This window comes from Chiloscyllium punctatum, chromosome 3 (assembly GCF_047496795.1).
Source record: "Chiloscyllium punctatum isolate Juve2018m chromosome 3, sChiPun1.3, whole genome shotgun sequence".
In the NCBI taxonomy this organism is placed as follows: Eukaryota; Metazoa; Chordata; class Chondrichthyes; order Orectolobiformes; family Hemiscylliidae; genus Chiloscyllium; species Chiloscyllium punctatum.
This window is the reverse complement of record NC_092741.1, coordinates 50,869,948-50,893,872: the sequence shown is the minus strand read 5'-3', so window position 1 is coordinate 50,893,872 and position 23,925 is coordinate 50,869,948. Positions and strand designations below refer to the sequence as shown.

General features: G+C 39.0%; 1 protein-coding gene across 3 annotated transcripts in view; it reads right to left on the bottom strand.

Annotated features, from left to right (window-relative positions):
- The window catches only part of ascc3 (activating signal cointegrator 1 complex subunit 3), a 550,255-nt gene that overhangs the window by 511,716 nt on the left and 14,614 nt on the right, over positions 1-23,925 (bottom strand). For all 3 annotated transcript variants that reach the window (XM_072553139.1, XM_072553156.1, XM_072553148.1), the window contains exon 3: positions 16,284-16,431. In XM_072553139.1, the coding sequence (XP_072409240.1) occupies positions 16,284-16,431 (148 nt within the window). The remainder of the gene's footprint in view (positions 1-16,283; positions 16,432-23,925) is intronic.

The window sequence follows — 23,925 nt, the reverse complement described above, 5'->3', positions numbered from 1 at the left end:
AGTTGCAAAAGTACCCTTCATCCATTGCCCCCTGCTTTCTGCCACTAAACAAATTTTGGATCCAATGTGCCAAATTGCCCTGAGTTTCTTAATCAGCTGGTGTTTCAACACCTTGTCAAGAGCTTTGTGAAGTCCAGGGAGACTACATCATCCTGCTTGAGTAGCTTCTCGGAGGTCATTATTTGCAAGCCCAGATAAGCAGCAGCAGACCATAACAGAGACATACATTTTTTAACAAAGAATATTCACAATCAAAAATGTTACATCATCTGCAGTTGTCTGTACAGCATTCTAAAACAATTCCAGATGCTTACAAGTGTCTGGATTCCAAAGGATAATTATTTTATATATCAGGACTTCGTTATCCACTTTTGTTCAGTTAAGATCTAGTTGTTCATGTTTCAGTGGTCTATTCTACATTGTTTGGAGGAGCTGGTGTTGGACTGGGGTGGACAAAGTTAGAAATCACAAACACCAGGTTACAGTCCAACAGGTTTATCTGGAAGCACTAGCTTTCAAAGTACTGCTTCTTCATCAGGTGAAGAATCAATGCTTCGAAAGCTAGTGCTTCCAAATAAACTTGTTGGACTTTAACCTGGTGTTGAGAGATTGTTTCCATGTAAAATAAAGTTAAAGACGTTTTGGTTATTTTAATCAATGTATTCAGACAGGTTACAACATACCTCCATGGCAAGTGTGACTTGAATCCAAACTTGAATCTGTTTGTAATTTTTATTAATGACTTGGAAGAGGGAGTCGAAGGGTGGGTCAGTAAATTTGCAGATGATACAAAGATTGGTGGAGTTGTGGATAGTGAGGAGGGCTGCTGTTGGCTGCAAAGGGACTTAGATATGATGCAGAGCTGGGCTGAGGAGTGGCAGATGAAGTTCAACCCTGTCAAGTGTGAGGTTGTCCATTTTGGAAGGACAAATAAGAATGCGGAATACAGGGTTAAGGGTAGGGTTCTTAGTAAGGTGGAGGAGCAGAGGGATCTTGGAGTCTATATGTTCATAGATCTTTGAAAGTTGCCACTCAGGTGGATAGAGCTTGTAAGAAGGCCTATGGTGTATTAGCGTTCATTAGCAGAGGGATAGAATTCAAGAGTCGTGAAGTGATGTTGCAGCTGTACAGGACCTTGGTTAGGCCACATTTGGAGTACTGTGTGCAGTTCTGGTCTCCTCACTTTAGGAAAGATGTGGAAGCTTTGGAGAGGGTGCAGAGAATATTTACCAGGATGTTGTCTGGAATGGAGAATAGGTCGTATGAGGATAGGTTGAGTGTGCTAGGCCTTTTCTCACTGGAACGGTGAAGGATGAGGGGTGACTTGATAGAGGTTTATAAGATGATCAGAGGAATATAGAGTCGACAGAAACTTTTTCCCCGGATACAACAGAGTGTTACAAGGGGACATAAATTTAAGGTGAAGGGTTGAAGTATAGGGAGGATGTCAGGGGTAGGTTCTTTACCCAGAGTGTGGTGGGGACATGGAATGCGCTGCCTGTGGGAGTGGCAGAGTCAGAATCATTGGTGACCTTTAAGCAGCAATTGGATAGGTACATGGATGGGTGCTTAAGCTAGGATAAATGTTCGGCACAACATTGTTCGGACATTACCGTAGCAGCACAAGACTTTTGGAGATTTTGACATACATGGTGGCTATCAGATTCTGAGTTGGGACATAAACTTAGATTATCTGGCCCAGATTACCACTGTGCCACACATTTTACGGCAAGATTTTTTTTCAAATTCTCATTTTGCTTTGTTCATCTCCTTCAAGATTCACTGTTTATTCCTCCTCTATTTGAAAGCATTTGGATAAACAAAAATGAGCCATGAACATGTTGAGATGAACAATTTTTCTTGAAAAGAACAATTCATCTATAGTCATAATCACTGCCTGAATTTTGTACTGGCAGCATAGATAGTCGTTACCAATGGGGATGTTATGGAATTCTCATTTTAACAGATCTGAAGAATCGCTCAGGAAAATTTTAAAAACTTTCCACTGGCAATTCCTCTACCCTTTGAATCTTGTGAAAGCATCCATTTAATTTGGAGACTTTGGGAGGGTTCCAAATGAATTAAGAGAAATAGTTAATTTCTATTAAATATGTAGTCTAACTTCTGAATAACTATTCAGCAAACCCCAAACTTACTTTACACCCCCCACAACTCCTCCACCTCCAACACCCCAACTCAGGAACCCCTTTCTAAAAAATGCCCACTACACCCATCCCAACCCCATTTCTTCCCATGCCAGGGAGAAACTAACAGTCCTTCTCCCCACCCCTTTGGATGTGACATGAACCCACCAGACTCCATCCAGCCAGATATTTCGCTTCTCCACTAACCCCAAACATCACCGTGTACCCACACCGCAATATGGCCCACCATCATCAGACTGCACCCTCCACCATCCAACACTTGACTGACCTGACCCCCTCAGAGGAAGTGACCAGATTCACCTACAACAGACCCAAATCCCTCACAATAACACCCACCCACTAACCCTCCCTCCCGCATCAACCCTGCTGGGGCAGATTTCACCCACACATTCTGACTTATCTATTACTTATCTTGCACCCTACCAGCCTATCCCTTAACCATCTGGGATCCCATCCCTGGTACACTACCCTCCCAGCATACTAACGTCATGTCTTCTTTCCATTCTTATAACAGCAGCTGTGAGGACCTCGACATTTAACAAAAAAAAGGGCTGGGTCACGGTGGTTAAACAAAAAGTGTGCATAGTTTGAGTTTTTCTGCCAGTTCTGAGTTATGAAGGAACTGCCCAAAGGGAAGCAGGGCTCAAAATTTCTGAGAGAGCCCTGAGTGAAATCACTCAGAAATGCAGAGCTCCCTTACTTTCTAAAATATGGCCAGAGTGGCAATCTACAGTAGATTGTCATGTCTTATAAAATCTGGCCCCAAATTCTTTATTACTATTTTCTCTCCTTGTTGTGTATCAATATTGTTCCTTAATGTTAAAGTATTAAATTAGTGGATTTTATGGATATTACAACCCTTTTTCAACACTGATATTACAATCTTTTTCAAAAGAATTACTTACCTAGTTTCATTAAGAGGTGCTATATATCTGCAGAACATTGCAATTAAATTTCTTTTCATGAAGGCGCGTTTTAGGATTACATAATCTATTATTTTCTGTGTACTAATAATGCCTTAGGTATCTTTCAAGAAATAATATTCCATTTGTAGAGAAGGAAAGCACAATAGCAAGTTTGCCATTTATAATGCAATTTGCTAAACATGAGCTAATTCTTTTTATAATACCACTGATATTGAAGGTTAAAGTATCTCACTGATCAGTTTAAAATAGTTACAAAAGGACATTATTTGTCTGCATGTGGACTGAGTATTTAAATTTCAATTTACCTCTTATATAAAAGTATATGATTAAAGGCCTTTTAAAACACTGTACCTCAAGTCCCATACATCTGGAAACTGAGGTCTACTGCTTGACCTCAGAACTAATATTGACAAAGTAGCTTTGACAGTTATACTGACACAAAATACATGTCACCTTGACGCATCATGATCTCAGATGAAATATCCCAAAAGAATTATTTTATAAAAGAATAAAAATAGCAACCTATTAAGCTTTGTACACTTGATGCAATTAAAGAAATGCACAGTAAAGGAATCTACGAAATGGAATATACAAAATAAAAATTTTGAAACTATAAATCTTTTATAAAAGTCAAATAACCTTGATTTTTTTAAAGAGGCAGTGCATAGAGATGTACAGCATGGAAACAGACCCTTCGGTCCAACCTTCCATGCCAACCAGATATCCCAACCCAATCTAGTCCCACCTGCCAGCACCCGGCCCATATCCCTCCAAACCCTTCCTATTCATATACCCATCTAAAAGCCTCTTAAATGTTGCAATTGTACCAGCCTCCACCACTTCCTCTGGCAGCTCATTCCATACACATACCACCCTCTGCATGAAAAAGCTGCCCTTTAGGTCTCTTTTATATCTTTCCCCTCTTACCCGAAACCTATGCCCTCTAGTTCTGGACTCCCCAACCCCAGGGGAAAGACTGTGCCTATTTATTCTATCCATGCCCCTCATAATTTTGTAAACCTCTAAGGTCACCCCTCAGCCTCCGACGCTCCAGGGAATAAACCCCCTGCCTGTTCAGCCTTTCCCTGGCTCAGATCCTCCAACCCTGGCAACATCCTTGTAAATCTTTTCTGAACCCTTTCAAGTTTCACAATATCTATCCGATTGGAAGGAGACCAGAATTGCACACAATATTCCAACAGAGGCCTAACCAATGTCCTGTATAGCCACAACATGACCTCCCAACTCCTGTATTCAATACTCTGACCAAAAAATATACCAAACGCCTTGTTCACTATCCTATCTACCTGCAACTCCACTTTCAAGGAGCTATGAACCTGCACTCCAAGGTCTCTTTGTTCAGCAACATGACCTCGGACCTTACCATTCAGGTGTGTAAGTCCTGCTAAGATTTGCTTTCCCAAAATGCAGCACCTCGCATTTATCTGAATTAAATTCCATCTGCCATTTCTCAGCCCATTGGCCCATCTGGTCCAGATCCTGTTGTAATCTGAGATAACCCTCTTCATTGTCCACTACACCTCCAATTTTGGTGTCATCTGCAAACTTACTAACTGTACCTCTTATGCTCGCAACCAAATCATTTATGTAAATGACAAAAAGTAGAGGGCCCAGCACTGATCCTTGTGGCACTCCACTGGTCACAGGCCTCCAGTCTGAAAAACAACCCTCCACCATCAGCCTCTGTCTTCTACCTTTGAGCTAGTTCTGTATCCAAGTGGCTAGATCTCCCTGTATTCCATGAGATCTAACCTTGCTAAATCAGTCTCCCATGGGGAACCTTGTCAAACGCCTTACTGAAGTCCATATAAATCACATCTACTGCTCTGCCCTCGATCTTCTTTGTTACTTCTTCAAAAAAACGCAATCAAGTTTGGGAGACATGATTTCCCACGCACAAAGCCATGTTGACCATCCCTAATCAGTCCTTGCCTTTCCAAATACACATAAATCCTGTCCCTCAGGATTCCCTCCAACAACTTGCCCACCACCGAGGTCAGGCTCACCGGCCTATAGTTCCTTGTCTTTACCGCCCTTCTTAAACAGTGGCACCACGTCTGCCAACCTCCAGTCTTCCGGCACCTCACCTGTGACTATCGATGATACAAATATCTCAGCAAGAGGCCCAGCAATCACTTCTCTAGCTTCCCACAGAGTTCTCGGATACACCTGATCAGGTCCTGGGGATTTATCCATCTTTAACCATTTCAAGACATCCAGCACTTCCTCCTCTGTAACCTGGAAATTTTGCAAGATGTCACCATCTATTTCCCTACAGTCTATATCTTCCATATCCTTTTCCACAGTATCAAACATTGCATCAAACAAAGTGCATTGATTTCTGGTTGCTAAAGGGTTCAGAACCATAACTGAACGATTACTACATACCATTTATCTGCTTAACAGCTTAAAAGGTCTTTGTCCTTTCGTAGCACAACTTTGGCCAGAAGAAAACACGCTACGTTATCAGTTAAAGACCCACAAACTTTAACTTTAAAAGTTTCACTTTGCTGATTACCTAATTGTACTGTGGTAACACTCTTACATATTTACTGTCAAAAATCAAAAGTCTTTGCAACCATTGTTTGCCCATTTCATAAAAGGCATCATAGTTATACAGAAAACAAATTAGTAACAGGATTCTGAATTAAGTACTTATCTGGTTATTGGCAAAATATGTGCATGAATAAACAAAAGAAATGTCAAAGAACAATTAATTTATTTGTTATCTATTAATGAAGATTGAATAAACAGGGGAAAAATTTGAAAACAAGTTAGTTAATAGACATTGAAGAAAAATTATGAAGCATCACAAAGTTGACCAAGTAGCTCAGATATACATGTGTTTTAAACAATGATGCATATATTTCATGCCTAAAATGTTTTTCTCTTTCCCAGCTTTTCTGCCCATAGATCAAACTGAGAATGCCTCGATTGTCCTGATTATTTGGCCAATCTAATTGGACATTCCAGGAATCTGCTCATAATCACCTTTTATCATTAATGTTGAGCAAAAACAGTCACTTGGATTTCAACATGGAATGTTTATGGGTCAGATGGTGGAGAAAGCAGAGAAAATTCTTGGGAGGGCAAAGGTCAATGGGTTGGTTTCATGTGAAACAAGGAGGTAATATTATGGACTAAACCAGACTACTCAAAACATTCTTTCGCAGGCAGCTCAGACCATAACTTTGCAATTTGTTTTAGTAAGTGAACAGTGGAAATTACCTAAATTACATTAGCTAGGTTGACTACTAGATTTTAAAACAGCAAACATTTATTCAGACAATGAAACACAAAGAACAGAATAAAGTAGACCTACAGAACTCAACCTATCCAACTAGACTTCATTATGCTGTTGATGAATAAGCAACAATCCCAATAAGCAAACTCCTTTTAAAAACCAATATATATGGAACACATGCTTACAGGTTGAAGTTGAAGTTGGAGGGCAGAAAAAAAGAGAGTTTCCACACAGCTCCCTGTTGAGGTTGCAACCAGTTCAAACTGAACTAAAACTGCTCAGCTCAGCTAGAGATCTGACCACGCCCCTTGCTTTATACAGGTCACTTCTAAAGCAAGACAACTTTGGCCTGAAGTCTCATCTGTTTACACATAAATAAAAGGCCTGTCGAAATCCTTTTCATCTCTGTACAAAACCAGACTGATCGGAGCCTGGCCCTGTTTATTCCCTTCTGAAAAGAAAAATCAAGTACAGAGTCTCCTTGAGCTAAGGAACAGCTTTTAGTTAAAAAAAGGACTAGTTTTGGTGATACCTCCCTCCTCAAAAAAAAAATGAAACATCAATACCAAAAGACAGCTTCATTTTTAAACCTTCAAAATCCAGTTAGTAGTACTGTGTATATGCGCGTTTAGACTAATAATAAACATGCAAACATGCACAACTATATGCAAATTCAGACTGCAGTACACCCACCACCGGATGCCTCCGTATCTCATTCAAGTCTCAATAATGCATCTGCAATCACGCTTTCACGACCTGCCACACACACAATTGTCAAACTGAATGGCTGCAACAACAAGCTCCATCTAAACAGTCTGGCATTTTTGTCCTTAAATTTTTCCACGAATGTCAATGGGTCTTGATCAGTGCATATGATTGTCTCAGATACATTGCTGGTAATACAGACACTGAAATGTTGTAAGGCCAATACCAAGCTTAAAGTCTCTTTCTCCACTGCTGAATATTTCTGTTGATGAACGTTCAACTTCATGGAAAAATATCCAATGGGTATTCTATTCCCCTAGGTAAAAACAATGACTGCAGATGCTGGAAACCAGATTCTGGATTAGTGGTGCTGGAAGAGCACAGCAGTTCAGGCAGCATCCAAGTAGCTTCGAAATTGACGTTTCGGGCAAAAGCCCTCCTGATGAAGGGCTTTTGCCCAAAACGCCGATTTCGAAGCTACTTGGATGCTTTCTATTTCCCTGTCATCCTCCTGCAGGAGCATTGCATGGACACCCACATCACTGGCATTGATAGCCACCTTGAAAGGCTTAGTATAATCCAGGGTAGCTAATACTGGGGCAGTGGTTAACAGTTTTTAGCCTTTTGACAGTCCGCTGTCCATGAGACCTCTTGCCCTTTAACAATTCGGTTAGTGGAGTAGCCACATTGCTAAAGTTCAGCACAAATTTTCAGGAAAATCCATTTAATCCCAGAAACCATAGTACTGCTTTTCTTCGTCAACGGTGTGGGAAATTCCCCAATTACTTTCGTTTTTGCATTCCATGGGGCCATTTGTCCACGTTCAAAACATGGCCCAAGAAGATGCCTTGGGTTTTTGCAAATTCACTTTTAGCTAGGTTTACCACCAAGTCTGTCTTCCAAAGTCGATCAAACAAGTCCGATAAATGCTGTAAATGTTCCTTCCATAAAAGTGACTAAAAATCACCAAGTCATCAATATACACCACACAGTTGGATAATCCGCCAATGTCCTTATTAGTCAGTCTCTGAAAAGCAGCTGGAACGTTTTTCATACCACATGGCATGACTTTGAACTGGTATAGTCCATTTGGCATTACAAAAGCCAAAACTGCCTTTGCTCTCTTTGACAGAGGTGCTTGCCAGTAGCCTCTGAGCAAGTCCAACTTCGAAATGTAAGTTGCTTGTCCCACCTTTTCGACACTGTCCTCCAAACGTGGAATTGGATATGCATCAGACTTTGTAACAGGATTGACTTTGTGATAGTCCACACAACTGTTGGGTACCAGCTGGCTTTGGCACCATGGCTATGGGTGAGCTCCAGTTACTAACTCACTTCGATTATGCCATCTTGCTGCATGCACTCTATCTCATTCTGTACCTGTTCCAACTTTAGAATGTTGCTTAATTGGAACAGCATCTCCGATCTCTACATCATGCACAATTAGGTTAGTACTTCTCAGTTTATTTTTGCATATCTCCCCATGTGGTAGTAAGTCATCTTTCAGGTCATTTTGATTTTCTTGTGGAAGGTAACTCAACAATTTATCCCAATTTTTGACAACTATGCTCAATGTAAAATCCTCTGAACTTGGTACTTCCTTCTGTGCTGTAATCATTAATACCTTCTCCTCTTGCTTTCCTTCCCCATCAAAATACCTTGAGCATATTCACATAATACGCTGAGATTTCTTCCTGTCTAGAGTACTCATCAAGGAGGTCACCTCACTTAATTTCTTCTCAAATTTGATACGGTCCACTAAACCTGGCTTTTAAAGGCTCACTTGTCACTGGAAGTAACACCAATACCTTATCCCCAATTACAAGATTGCAAATTTGCGATTTGTTTTCTGCTTTCTGTTTAATTGCATGCAGTGATACTTTTTAATGCTGTCTAGTCATCTCTCCAGCTCTATTTAATCATTCTCTAAACTTTGACAAATGGGTGGTCTCTGAATTCTAACTTATTAATTTCTTCTTAATTAATTTTAACAGTCCTGTTACTTCACATCCAAAAAAATTAATTGAAATGGACCGAATTTGGCAGACTCATTCGGTGCATTGCTGATCGCAAAAAGTACAAATGGAACTCCCTTATCCCAATCATCTGGATAATCGTGACCACAAGTCCTCAACGTAGTCTTCAGTGTTTGATGCCACCTCTCCAGCGCTCCCTGAAATTCTGAATGGTATGCAGTAGATTTGAATTTATTACCAAGTTATCCATAAACAACTTGAATAGTTTGGATGTGAAGTTTGATCCTTGATCTGAGTGGATCTCTATTGGTAGCCCATATCTAGTAAAAAAAATTAAGTAATACTTCTACAACCCTTTTAGCTGTGATGTTGCGTAATGGGATTGCCTCTGGAAATCTAGTCGACACATCCATTATAATTAATAAATACTTATTCCCACTTTTTGTTTGAGGTAAGGGACCTACGCAATCAATCAAGATTCTTGTGAAAGGTTCCTCAAATGCTGGAATTGGCATTAAAGGCACAGGTTTTATTACTGCTTGTGGTTTTCTGATTAGCTGACATGTATGGCAAAATTCAATTCCATCTTTGTGTAGTTCAGGCCAGTAAAAATGCCTTTGTACTTTTGCCTGTGTTTTCCTCACCCCTAAATGACCTCCAAGCGGTAGCTCATGCACCACTCGCAGCACCTCCTTTTTTATACCCTATTGGCAAAACAATTTGATGAATCTCTGCCCATTTCTCATCTGCATGAATGTGCCATGGCCTCTATTTCCTCATTAAGACATCATTTGTGAAGGACTAACACACAGTATTCACTTTCTTTCTCTGTTTATGCTTGTTGATATAACTGTTTTAACTCTTCATCTTTCTGCTGTAAATCAATCAGCTTAGTAGAGTTAAAGATACTTGCATGTTCACTTATTTGCTCCTTCTCTGTTCCACTTATCTGATCAAACTGAGTTTCGGACAACACTGTCAGCTTCCTTATCTCTGTCTTTTGAACTCTCCTGCTTCAGCTTGTGCCTCTATGATCTTGTGAACATAGACTCAGGGAAATTCTTGGATAAACATTCTCCATGTTTTCAGTTGCCTGCATCAGCACTGGCTTTTCAACTAGAGTGGACAGCATGTCTACCGGTGAATCAGCTATATCATTTGCATGGACAAACTGTACTCCTGGAGCTGAGAGTTGTCCAGTACTCCTGCCACAAAATCTCCACTCTTTTCTGGACTCTCTAGCCTCACTTTACATAACTGAACACTTTGTCTCACCATGAATTCCTGTTACTAGTACCTTTTCCGGCAATAGTCCCTCAGGAGTATATATCTCCTCATCCTTCAGCATTATAGACTGAGAGGATCCTATGTCCCTTAATATTGTAACCTTCTTACCTACTACGCCTGGCCAATGGTGGATAAACTTTACACTTGCATGTACATTTTTTAAGCAGATCTGGCACTTCCTCCTGAATCAACCTCTGAGGCAGTTGTCTAACTTCCCTTGTGCTTTGTTATTAGTCCAACAAAACTTCCAGCTTGTCTGGTTTTCTGACACTTGGCTTTCTCCGAGTGCACCAACACTGATTTTGTGTGGCCCACTTTATTACAATGAAAACACCGGAACTTTATAACTTCTTTGCCAGGGATCAGAAGCAGCTTGCAATTCAGAAGTAAAGATCTGTACCGGATGCTTTGTCGATTAAAAATAGTCAATGCCTTGAATTTATTTCTTATATTTTAGTAAGAAAAGTTGTAGAGTTAGCCTGGGTGGCTGTGACTCTTGAGAGAGGCAAGAACACACAGAAACACAAGTGACAAATGGTGCAGAAGTTGTGAACAGGAAATGCTTGCTACCGAAATTACTTACTCAGAAATTTTGAAAAAAAAGAGAAGATCGGAGAGATTCTTCACTGGGGCTGGGTTTCTACAAAGGATTATGCTGGGTAAAGAATTTAGCTTTGTTTGTGATACGATCCTTCCAAATTGTGCCTTTATATTATATAAAATATATAACTTATAAAGAGTTTTGTTCTCTTTTGAGTTATGTACTTCATTAGAAGTACATTGACAGGCTTGTGTCAGTGTTCAGAAACTGACCGTATACAATTGCTAATTTTCACTCTGGAAGCTGACCTATCCAGTTTTACCACCAGCTGGAATCATAATACTTAATGAGCTATAAGATTTTTGATGATCTTAAAATACGTTCTACTGAGCAGTGAACCTTGTGGGGAACAGAATCACAAATATGTAAAGTATTTCAAGTTGAAACTTTTTTAATATTAGTCATAAATAGCTGATACCTTTCTCTGAAACCGTTCATCAACAGAGGCCCTGGTCAGGCAAACCATTCTCCAAGCATCTACTCGATTGAATTACTTATATACTTCAATGAGATCAAGTCTCATTCATCTAAACATTAGAAAAGGCTGTACCAGTTGACTTAATCTTTCTTCATAAGATAATCCTTTTCCACAAATCAGTCTAGTGAACCATTTGTCTCACTTTCTTCAAAGCTGTAAACGCTTCCTTGGATAAATGAGAACAAAACCATTTCGTACTTGTAGAAGTACAACATCCAGGACACAGTACAGGGGTAGAAAATTATGAACAACATGGGATAGAAATAAGCTTTAGACAGTTAAGCCACTCACAGAATAGTCTACATTAACAGTTTTACTTGGGATTGGGTTTGCTTTGAGAACCTGAGGAAAACTGCATTAAACAATATTGTGAAATGTCTTGCTGACAATTTCAAATCAGTACATATATTCAGGCAATATATTGACGATCTGACACTGCCAGTTGTGTGTCCTCAACAACATAAACAGTTTAGAACTACTGAAAAATCGCACTCAATTCTCTGGTCCAAGCTTATCAGTATTAACTAAACATCACAAGACACAGACAGAAAAGAGATGTCAACACATGGAGTATCCAACTGCTGAGTGGCTGAAGTCAAGGTGATATCTTATGAATGAAATGACAGTCACCTATTGATTGGCCATTCCTCCACAAGAATTTTAATAAACAAGTTAACATCAAGATATATTTTTAATTAATCTTTTGTTTACTTGTTTGAATAAGATGAAAGCCATTTAAGATGTTTATGAGAAGCTTTGCTGGTGTCTCCACAGGCTAGGAATGTGAAGTATTTTGTTTGCCTCAGTAACTGAAAACATTTTAAAGCCACCACATTGTATTTGGTTCAAACTCAAGTTAAGCAATTTCCAATGATACAAGAGGGAAGTACAAAGTCTGGACAAAAAGAAGATTTTTGTATTAGGAAACCTGCAAGAATAGTTAGGTCAATATGTAGAAATCAAGAGTTAGTCAAGTTCAGAAAACTGAAAAGAACAGTGAGAAGTCATTTGCTTGAAACAAATATGTATGATCCACAGATGTGGGAAAGTGTGACAAGTTCATCACTTTGTGTCATTGCAGAAAGGCAACTCAATTTGAGTTGAGTGAGTTTCATCCTAACTAATTCAATGTGAATATCATCATCAGCAACCACTCACTAATAGGTATGACTGATATCTAGGCAATTCCATTACACTGCCTATGGGTTCGGTGGGTTCTTGTGTGACTGAGTAACTCAAATCTAGAGCCACAAATCCAACCAAGCATTTGGTAGGTGTTTCAGGGAGATGCAATTGGCCCCCGGCCTCGAGATCACTGTCATTACATTCTCTGGTTCCTTTTCCATACTTCCTCTTGTCGACAGGAGTTCTCAAAGAATTGTATTCCTTCATATAAGAGGTTCCTCCAAATTAGTTTCTTCTGATCAAGGACCACCGATGTGTTGCCATTTATGCTGCATCATTTGAGGAAAGCCTTGAGGGAGGCTTTGAACAAGAAGACGACAAAAAAGTGTTTATTTGCTTTCCTTGAGCTGGATGAAGATGATTTGCTTTAGCAGTTGGAATTCAGACATCCTAACCATATGACTGGCCTATCAGAGGTGGTTTCAGAAGATCATGGCCTCAATGCTGGTGCTATTAGCTGTTTCAAGGACTCTGCTCGTAATACTCCTGTTCTCCCAGCTTATGTGGAGAATCCATCTCAAACATTTTTGGCAGTACTTCAAGAGTCTTCAGGTGGTTGATGTTTCAGAGCCATACAGAAGGGTCAGAAAAATGACTGCCTTATACCCAAGATTTTGGTTTGGCATAGATGTCACAGTTGGAGACTGTCAACCAACATATATTGCTTGTTTCAGTGTACAGTACTGGTCAATGATTCACTGTCATACTTTGAGCAGAATTTTAATAATCCAACATGTCACTCCAGGTCCCATAGTACTCATCAACAATGCCACAAAAGATTAAAATGTTGTTGTCAAATGGTACATAATATGCTATGTCATGTCAGATATCCCAAGGTTAAAATGTGAACTAATAACGAGTAGCTTTATCTTTTAAGTAGTTTAGATATTGACACAGAAACCTTCTTGTTTTATTGTAAAAACGCAGTTGTTGTTTAATATCTTTATAAATATGCTATAAAGCACTTATAACCTGCTTATTTATTCAGTCGAAAAGCATATAGTGTTGATAAAGCACAGCAGGTAAGGCAGCATCCAAGGGGCAGGAGAGTTGACATTTCAGGCATAAGCCCTTTAATCAAGAATGTGGGGGAAGAGGGAAGGGGCTGAGAGATAAATAGGAGGGTGGGGGTGGGAGATCAGGTAACCAATGGAGAATCCTCCCACTGACCCTGGAGTAATACCAACACAAGAACTGGTCCAAAGCTATGGGACCTAAAAATAAAGTCACCACAGTCAAAAAGAACTATGGAGCTGCTCTCTCATTAGAGAGAGAGAGAGAGAGAGAGAGAGAGAGAGAGAGAGAGAGAGAGAGAGAGCTGATGGCGAGTTTAGCCAGAGGGTCATCATCACGACTCAAGCCAAAGGTGAGGCAGGACTTGTGTCGATCTCAGCTTGTATAGGAAATAAACCTGTACAACTGGTGTCACAGCCTATTGCAAACCAGCCAATTGAGCTAGCTAACCCCCAAATGTGGAAATACCATACTATTGGCCATAGCTTTACAGAAAAGTCTCATCAAATTTCCAAAAATCTGTCATTATCCAATATAAAGCAGTGGAGCTACTGATATGAAAGCAGCTTTCCTTTTTAAAGTTGAAGCAAACCAGATTTCTGCTAATTTTGGAAAATACTGTACTGTTTATTTAAAGTCTGAACATACTTTAGGTTACCTTTATGAATGCATTATAACAAACAGCATCTGGTTATATAATCCTTTCACATCTTCACCATATCCCAAATGTTACTAACTTTTGGAAGAATACCTCATTGTTGTACTAGAGTCAAATACAAATACAACAGCCAACCTGAACTCCTCTATTTAGAAGTCCATTTTATTGACTCGTTTCTAAGAAGAACATTCTGACAGCAGATCTAAAATTTTCCTTTTATTTGAACACGCCTCACTCTATCCCTCTTTCATAAGCAATTTCTTAGATTTATCATTTCCACAACTTTTACTGTCATGTATATCTCCATAAAAGGTCACATCTGATCAGTCTTTTTCAAGTTTAAAGAGCCAAATGTTAAGTATTTTTCCCATAGTTCATCCATAGCTTGTGGCTTGCAAACTAGATGTAGGCTACCAAACTTTGGTTCAAAGTTTGTAGCCATAATAATATGTTCTCCATAAGGTTGTACTTTTGTTTAGGTATCCACCAAAATAAATTCAAAAGATGATCCAAACTTTCAAAAATTATCAAAATAATGCTAGATACTTCACTGCAAGAAATCCACTGCAAGATTTATAATTTATTTAAGATTGGGCAACACGGTGACTCAGTGGTTTGAACTGCTACCTCACAGCACCAGGACCCAAATTCGAAGCCAGCCTCAGGGGACTGTACAGAATTTGCACAATCTTCCAATGTCTGCATGGGTTTCCTCCGGGTGTTCCGGTTTCCTCCCACAGTCAAAGATGTGCAGGTTAGATGAATTGGCCATGCTAAATTGTCCACAGTGTCCAGGGATATGCAGATTAGGTGGAATAGAACGGGACAGGATAGATGAGATGAGATGCTCTTCGGAGGGATAGTGTGGACTCAATGGGCTAAATGGCCTGATTCCAGACTGTAGGGATTCTATGATTTGCTTTGTTCACCACTTACAATTAAATCAAATGCGTTATTCAATTTGTGTGCTTAGGACAATTGTTGTTAATAACAACAGCTCAAATCTTTCCCCTGCACAGTTACAAAGATCAGAAATTTTTTTTCAAAATCCTGAAGTTTTTGGTGAAACCTTGATTTGCACTAAATTAACTGAGTGTAACTAGGGGAGTGTCGATAGCATAATCAGCCTCAGCATCCAGGTTGAGAAGGAGGGGAGAGGAAAAGAAATCTGACAAGGATATCACTTCTGGTTATTATTCAACAAGCTCAAATACAATTTGTGTGCACAAATAACAGGACAGCAAAGAAGAATAAAAGCAGCCTAGTATGTAGTGACTTATTATCAAATATTCTTCAGACATTTAGTAGCTAAGGGCAGGTTAGCCTAACAGGCTAGATTGTTAGCATGCAACTAAATAATACTAACAATTCCCATTCTGACTGAGGCAGATCAGTTTCTTTACCATATACCCACGAACAGAAGACAATGGCAAATAACCACTGACAAAAGCTGCCCACGAAACCAGTTCAGGATGCATCAGCAGACAGTAGCCAAGGGCTTGCCTCCAGGCACAGCACTAATGGAATGGAATTTGCTAGCTTTGTTAAATGGGTGACATACATACTGAAAAAGACCTGTCTCTTTGGCATGGAGAAATCTGAAAATGCAGAAAATTCAGATGAGCTCTGACCAACTCAAAATTAAAGTCTGTAAAATCTCTTTATTTTCTAGAATTACTTCATTCACAGGCCTTTATATTTGGATTCTTTTAGATCAACTCCACACCACAATCCTCTGAACACTCTCAACAATAGTAAGACTATTTCCTCAAAATCCAACATGATCCAGATCTGGATATTTCCTTCATTCCAGCAGGATCACAAGAGCAAAATTCCCTAACACGTAGCACCATGCCAGAAAAATACAACAGCTAGCAAAGAAACTATCAACTTCTCAGGAAAAGGAATGGTAAGCAATGAGATTAACAGCTCAAACTTTACTGATGACCGATATATATTTAAGAATTTAAATTAAGTAGTACTTGAACATTTACTAATAAACAAAATAGCCAAATTGACTTACCAAGCTGTCTGGCCGCCTTCAAGAGAGTTCTCAGATTTTCACTGACAACTTGATGCTCATTCTGTGCCACGTTCTCAACAAAGTGGGTTAAATCATTCCAGGTCAACTCTGTCTGGCAATAGTATTCTTTCAACTTTGATCTCTTGGTCTGCGAATGGGGCATGTTTAAAAACAAACTTAGACAATAAATAATTAAATAATTTCTCCTACAGAGTGGAGGAAGGCTGTTCGGTCAATTGAGGCCGCACCGACCCACTAAATAGGAACACACACACACACACACACACACGGCAATTAATTCTTCGTATTAAGATGAAACAAATAAACTATTCCAGCTATCATTTTGGAATAAACAATTACTGTAGAGATTTCATATTCATGAATAAAATATAATTTGGATATAATAACTTTTGAGTCAGCAATTCTGCAATAATATAAAATGGCCTTAAATGTTGCACTGTGAAAACTGTTGTTTTAACTAATGGTGTTACAATTGAACAAAGGCAAAGTATGGTGCTTCATGTTAAAACACACTTCAGGCAAATAAGAGCTAAACGTTTTTTAAAAAAGAAACTCAATTATAAAAATAGATATGCTGCTGTCTCAGAAAAATTCAAAATGCAAATAAAACTACTAATTTTAAAAGATCAATTTCCTATCGAATAAGAAATGCTTCTAGCCATTGCTTCTACCTGGTGAGGCATTTTACTGTTCTACAGCATGCATCCCTGATTGAAAACTTTGTTGTGCTAGTAACTGGATCGGTTTACAAGAATGCACTCTAGTAAATGTTTAACAAGTTTCAAAAATCATTGCATGAACAGTACAGGTCATTCTGCTATAACACACGTTTCATTAATGCCAGTTCGCCGTAACCCGACTGATGAACTGGGAACGCTGTATCTACAGCACGAACCTTTAAAGCATATATTGGCTCTAACATGATTCCGGCCCCATTAGTTTAAATGGTGCTGCAATTTTCTTATAACATGGGGTTGCATGAGAACAGAACCACCACATTAAAGTAGAACTGTTTGTACTAATTCCAAGAACTACAAAGCTGTAATTTACAGTTGCATGGTCATGCAGAACTTGAGTATTGTTGGAAAAAAAAAGGTACATGGCCAAAATATTTTGTCTTGCCCTCGGAGGACAAACACGAGAATTCCAAAGAATAATAAAGGAAGCAAGATCGGGCAGCCAGCTAGGGAAGGCTGTCAAGATAAAGTAGGACATAGCACTGAATGATTTTTGTGTGGGGAAACCGGAAGCTACTGTAGATTTTTGACCAACTTGTGCAGGAACATAGTGACACCTATTGGACAGGAGAGCTAAAACCTGTAATTCCTGTGTCAGAAGTAAGGACACTGTCACTCATTACGAGACCCTACAAACACATGTGGGTTAGCAAGTTCAGGTCTGATGACTTAGCAAGACTTAAATGGAGGGGAAGAAATAAACAGCTGAATTTCAACCAAACTGCAAGTATATGATGGGTAAATAATGGGAAGCTGACAGCAATGAAAAAAAAAGTCTAAAGTTGGCAAAAAATCAAGGAGAGGACTAATAAGAATTTCAGTTGCATTGGTAAGAGTGCAAGTACGAGGCTGCATAGATGTAACCTGTCTTGGTGTACAGAATGAACAGCACAAAAACAGTTAATTCACCCTAACAGGTTTATGTACCACGTGACCTCCTCCCACTCTACATCACCTAATCTTTCTTCACAAATGCTTCCAATGCTTTCCTTCTCATTCTTTTCCAGCTTTCCCATAAAGGAATCGATGCACCTCAGCCACTCTGTGCTTGCGAATTCCATAAGTGACGAATTGTTGAAGAAAAATAACTTGAATTCTTTATTGAAATTATTAGTAACTCATTATTTAAAGGTCCCCAGTTTTTGTTCTTCTTTATAAGTTTTTCCTGATCGTCATAACCTCAATTCTAGAACCATCCCTCTGATAATTTTTGCAACTTCTCCGCTATTAGCTCTCTAACAAAGTTCAATAAGGTAAACAGCGCTCTTAAATCAAAACCGAATTCAATACAAGTTTAGCATAACTTGTATCTATGAAATTGGGTCGTTGACAAATAAATCCAATAAATCTAAATATTTTGGATAAGTTTTGATTTTGGTAGGGTTTCTGGATCTGATGCCTCAGCTTTGGCTAGGATCCCTAGACAGTATAAAAGACAAGCAATTCAGCCCATCATGTGTGTATGGCTGAATAAACTAGCCATCCATTCTTAACCCATTTTGTCCATAGCCTTGCAGATGCAGGCTTCACATCACATCCAGATTCTGTTCAAGTGAGTTAAGGGTTTCTACCTCAATCTCCAAACTGCATAGCAAATGCCAGATATAAACTATCACCCTCTTAGTGAAAGAGAGATTCATGTCTCCAATAATCTTTCTACTAAACAACTTAAAATGTGTGCCCCCGGTAACAAATCTCTAATCTTGGTGAAAATAGGTGTCTCCTGTCCACTCTATCCAAGTTCCCCTGCATTGTCCCCTCTGTTCTAAGGAAAACAACCCTGGCATCCCTGGTCTATACTCACAGATGTAATTTTCAAGCCCTGGCAACCTATGTAAATCATCCCTCTACCCAGTCTATGATGTGGAGACCAGAACTGTACACAGAATTCCAGCTGTAGCCTATATATCTATCTAAAAATATAAACAATAAATTATTATTATTATAATATTATTAATAATAATATAGCTGTAGTCTAATACAGTTTTAGCATTACATTCTTGCTCATGTATTCAGTACTTTGCCCAATTAAGCAAATCATCAGTGTCTTTGTGACAACCTATCTACCTGACCTACCAGACACCAGTGGACCTAAATTTTCTCGGCACCTCCTTAATTTATTGTGTATTGGCTGGTGCTCATGCATTGTTCTGCCCCATTGCACCCTCCATGCCAATCTATGCCTTTGAATCTTCACGTGGCCATTTATACGTTGTAAACTCATCAGTTTTTCTTTATCTATCAAGCCAACTTACTCAGTATCCACAGGCAGGGCCATGCACAGAAGAGAAAAAATAATGTTCTACTTAATAAGTGTATTGCAGCCTTCACTGCATCATCTTTCAATTGTCCAGTTTGAAACCCATTTACCATCTTTCTACGCACTCAACCAAACTATTGGCAACATCTTGCAGTCGAACCGCCATCATCCTTACGATCACCTAGACAGCCAGTTTGTGTCATCTACAAAATTTCTCAATAATGCTTCTCACAATTTAATCTAAAATTGTTAATATATTGTCCTGATTCATAGCCAGGGTTGAGGACAGAAACAGTGGCAAAAGCTTCTGGCAAGGGACACAAAATGGTGGTTTGGGTCTTTTCCATTTGGAAGAAAAACTCTAATCTGCAACATGACAGGCATGCTAACCCAGATTTTTGTCAAAGCAGTGATTCCCCATCATAGTAAAAATGTCAGAAGTAGACAGAATTCATAAGTGTGTCCCCTTTTGAATGAGTGGAAATGGAGTCAGCCTGGGATTCATGCAATAACGGTTAATAGAAACAGGTGGTCATCAACACCATGTCTATTGTTGTGTGATTTTGGTAGTGGAAATGTCTCAAACCCAAAAGTATTTGGATTAGACCAGGTACAAACATGAATAACCTTTGTAGATAAACTTGGATAGTCAGGGTGCTCCTTTGGATCTGATCGGAGTACAGCTGCGCAGGCATGAAAAAAATGCATAAACGTATTGAGGTCGCCAAAAGAATCAAGACTATCAAAGCCATTACAACTTCAGGCCTTTTAATCTTCAAGAAGAAATCTGGAGAGTTAAGAAAGTATGAACTTTAAATGAATCTTTACGTTAACAAAAAACTGAGCACTTCCATTACTGGATTAATGCTGCCTTGCTGATATCTAATGGAACCATTGAGACTGTGGGTACCTTTCAGTTCAGTTTTATTACCACACCCAAGAGGTCTTAGACTGTGCGATGAAGGACAGTGAATTCCAACAACTGTTGCTCTTGAACAAAATGTTTTCATAAGGCTTTGAGATGATGAACATAGTAAATGTTTGATATTTTAATGTCTTAGCCTGTTATACACTTAATTTATTTTAAAAAAAATTTCTCATCTATGCATGGCCCTGCCCATGTAGATACTGAGTGAGTTGACATGGGAAGTGAAAGCGCAAAGATTGGTGATTAACAATGACAGAATTTGCTGGAAAAACACATGCATCAACACTAAGCTGTCAGAAGAGTTCTAAATGGCCATGTGAAGATTCAAGGATGTAGTTTGGCATAGAAGATGTAGAGGGACATTATCTTGGAATAGTGGATTTGATGGGCCCTGGGTTGGCATGGATGGGATTTGGAGTTTGTGTGGAGGCATTTTGAGCAGTGCCAGTTCGGAGGCAGTTTTTGAATTTGTTTTCTGTTAAATCTTCACAGAGTGCCAATGTCTGCTGTGTAACCCATAATAGTCATCAACAACCTCGACTCTCATTCTGGAATCACAGCCCAATTCACAGGCAGCCACACAACCTGCATTACTTTGGAACTGACCTTAAATGCATATGAGAGGCAGGAGAAATTAAAACAAAAAAGGACAGAACAAACAGGGATACATGACAAGACAATGCTAGGACACAGATGACATCAAAATGAAACTTCGTAACAGCAATAGCATGGGGTTGGATACATGAGAAGGGACAATGGAAGATAACAGCATGGTTGACAAAACAAGTACTTCATAGAAAAGGAGATATTGTGATTTTGGAAAGTGCATAACCAGAACAGTAAGCACTGAAGAGATAGAAGGCAGGCATTTTTTTGGGAGAGAAGCGAATGGAGCCACAAAGCAAAATTACTTTGGATAGTATGGTGAACCCCTTTGTTAATTAAACCAAATATCCAGAAAAGCTCACCTCCCTTGTAGGCTGTTAAAATGAGTGATAGAACTCCCAAATTCCACTATTTAAAGAAAACAACAATTTATTTTTCAACTCGAAAAGTGAACATTAAACAACAACTATTCACAACTCTAAGCCTCCCTTTATTACCTGCCTCCAACTCCATGACAATATGCTGTTCCAATAAGACACTTATTAAAATTACAGCAACTTAATTTCAAAACCACACAGCCGCTGTTGTCTTTTGTGACTTCACTCTTCTGGCTGCTGAATTCCTTGGGTGGTTGTCTTTTTTTTACCGCGAGTATGTTTCATATGAAAAGGTACCTTTGATAGAGTGTTTCCGAATTTCTTGGATCGTCTTGATGGCAGTTGTTTTCTTTGCGATTTCCAAAACATCTGCATTTTTACATCCTCAACATCAGATCTTCTCATTTGAATCAATGGTTGGCAAAACAATAAATTCAAATTCGATTGAGTTTTATTATGCTGGGGCATAATTTAAGCTGATTGGTTAAATTCAAATTGTTGTCACAACAACAACCAACTTAGGAATCCATTTCATAGCCAAATGTTACATATTTTCAATTCTCCATTACTCTGAGACTGCCATCTAGTCATATACACAGGTGCTTGTAATCGCTCAGTTCAGAACAGCACTTACTCCCTCTTAAAGGTACAGTACACACCTTCAACTTCATAACACATCCCCCTTAAGAAAAAGTGAACCATCATCGTGAAAAGATGGCTTTTTTTCCCTAATTCTTAATCTCATTACAATGGAACACATAGGTCATTAATCTCAGTTATACTTTCATATTAATTTCTGCACACATAATATTGGAATCTGTCTAATCTTATCTATATGTTTCCTTTAAATCAGTGATAACACATCTGCTATCACATTTTTACTAACCGCAGCAATTACAATTTGTAAATTAAAAGTCTATAACATAACACTCCAATGTAATAGTCTAATATTTTTGTCTTCAAATCTTTCCAAGAATGAGAGAGATTGTGGTCAGTGTGCATAACTGTCTCCGAAACATTGTTCATCACATAAACATTAAAAATGTTTAAGGCCAGTACCAAACTTCATAATTCTTTTTTCGGTAATAGAGTACTTTCTCTGGCAGGTGTTGAGTTTCTTTGAAAAGTAGCCAATTGGCCATACAATTCCATCATCAACTTCCTGTAGCAGTACAGCTCCAACTCATGTATCACTAGCATCAATTGCAATTTTGATGCATTTCAAAAGATTTGGTGTAGCTAAAACAGGTGCAGCGGTTAATACGGTTTTAAATTCTCAAATCTCTCCTGGCATTGTTCTGTCCACTGAAATTTTATGTTCTTCTTTTGGAAGAAACTTCAGCAGAATCCACTTAGTCCTAAAAACCAAAGCACATCTTTTTGAGGATGGTCATGGAAATTCCTCAATGGTCTTCGTCTTCACATTCCTTGGGGTCAACATTCCATAACAGACATTATGTCCCAAGAACATTACCTCTGCTTTTGCGAATTCTGTTTTCTTTAAGTTCATTGCCGGTCTTGTTTCTCGTAATCATTCAAAAAGCTCTGCCAACTGTATCTTGTGATCTTTCCATGACTCGCTTAAGATCATTACATCGTCCAGATAAACTGCACAGTTTGTTAAACTGGCCACAACTCTGTTCATGAGTCTTTGGAATGCGGTTGGTGCTTTCTTCATTCCAAAAGGCATCATTTTGAATTGATTGTAGCCCATTTGGGGTTACAAATGCAGAAACTTCTTTTGCTTTCTCTAATAAAAAGATTATTGCGTGGTTATTGCCAATAACCATGCAATAAGTCCAATTCTGTGACGTATCTGACTTGTCCAACTTTCTCGATACAGTCCTCCAATACTGGATAGGAGTTGGATTTTGTTATGGCGTTGACCTTCCATTAGTCCACAAAATTGTGGAGTCTTGTCAGGTTTGGGAACTATCACCATCAGCGAACTCCACTCACTGATTCAGTTCAAGGATATCTTTGTTGAGCATCACATCCACTTCCTTCTGGACCTGTGTGGCTTTAAGAGGATTAAGTCTGTAGGGGTGTTGTTTTATCAGAACAACATTCCCTATTTCCACCTCATGCACAATAGTACTAGTCCTCCCCATCTTATTCCTGCATATGTCCTCATACTGCTGTAACAAACCTTTCAACTGGATTCTTTGAGACAGAAAGCTCACTAACCTATCCTACTGCCTCAAGGAATTCATTATTTAAAGTATTTTGAGGCACATCAAACTCCACAGCATCTGGATTTGATTCCTCACCTCACAGGGCAGTATCACCTGTTTCTCCAGTTCCCCATCTCTACATTAAAAGGTTTCACATATTCACAGGACATACCTGAGACCGTTTTCTTCTATCCAGCATCTTTACCAGACAGTTTACCTGTCTCAACTTTTTCTCAATTTGATAGGGATCATTAACCTGGCTTTGAAGGGATCTCTTACCACTGCTAACAATACTAGTACATCATCCTCATGGGAAAACATCCAAATTTTAGAGTTTTTAATCTGCCACCTGCTTCATTCTCTGCTGTGCCCTCTTCAGGTGCTGTTTAGCTATGGCATCTACCTGATTTAATCTCTCCCTCACCTCCAATACATATTCCAAGTATGAGAACTCCAACTTCGGGGCTGTCAATTTTTTCTTTAATTAATACCCTCTCACTTCATGTGAAAATATTAACTCAAAAGGAGTAAACAGTCGA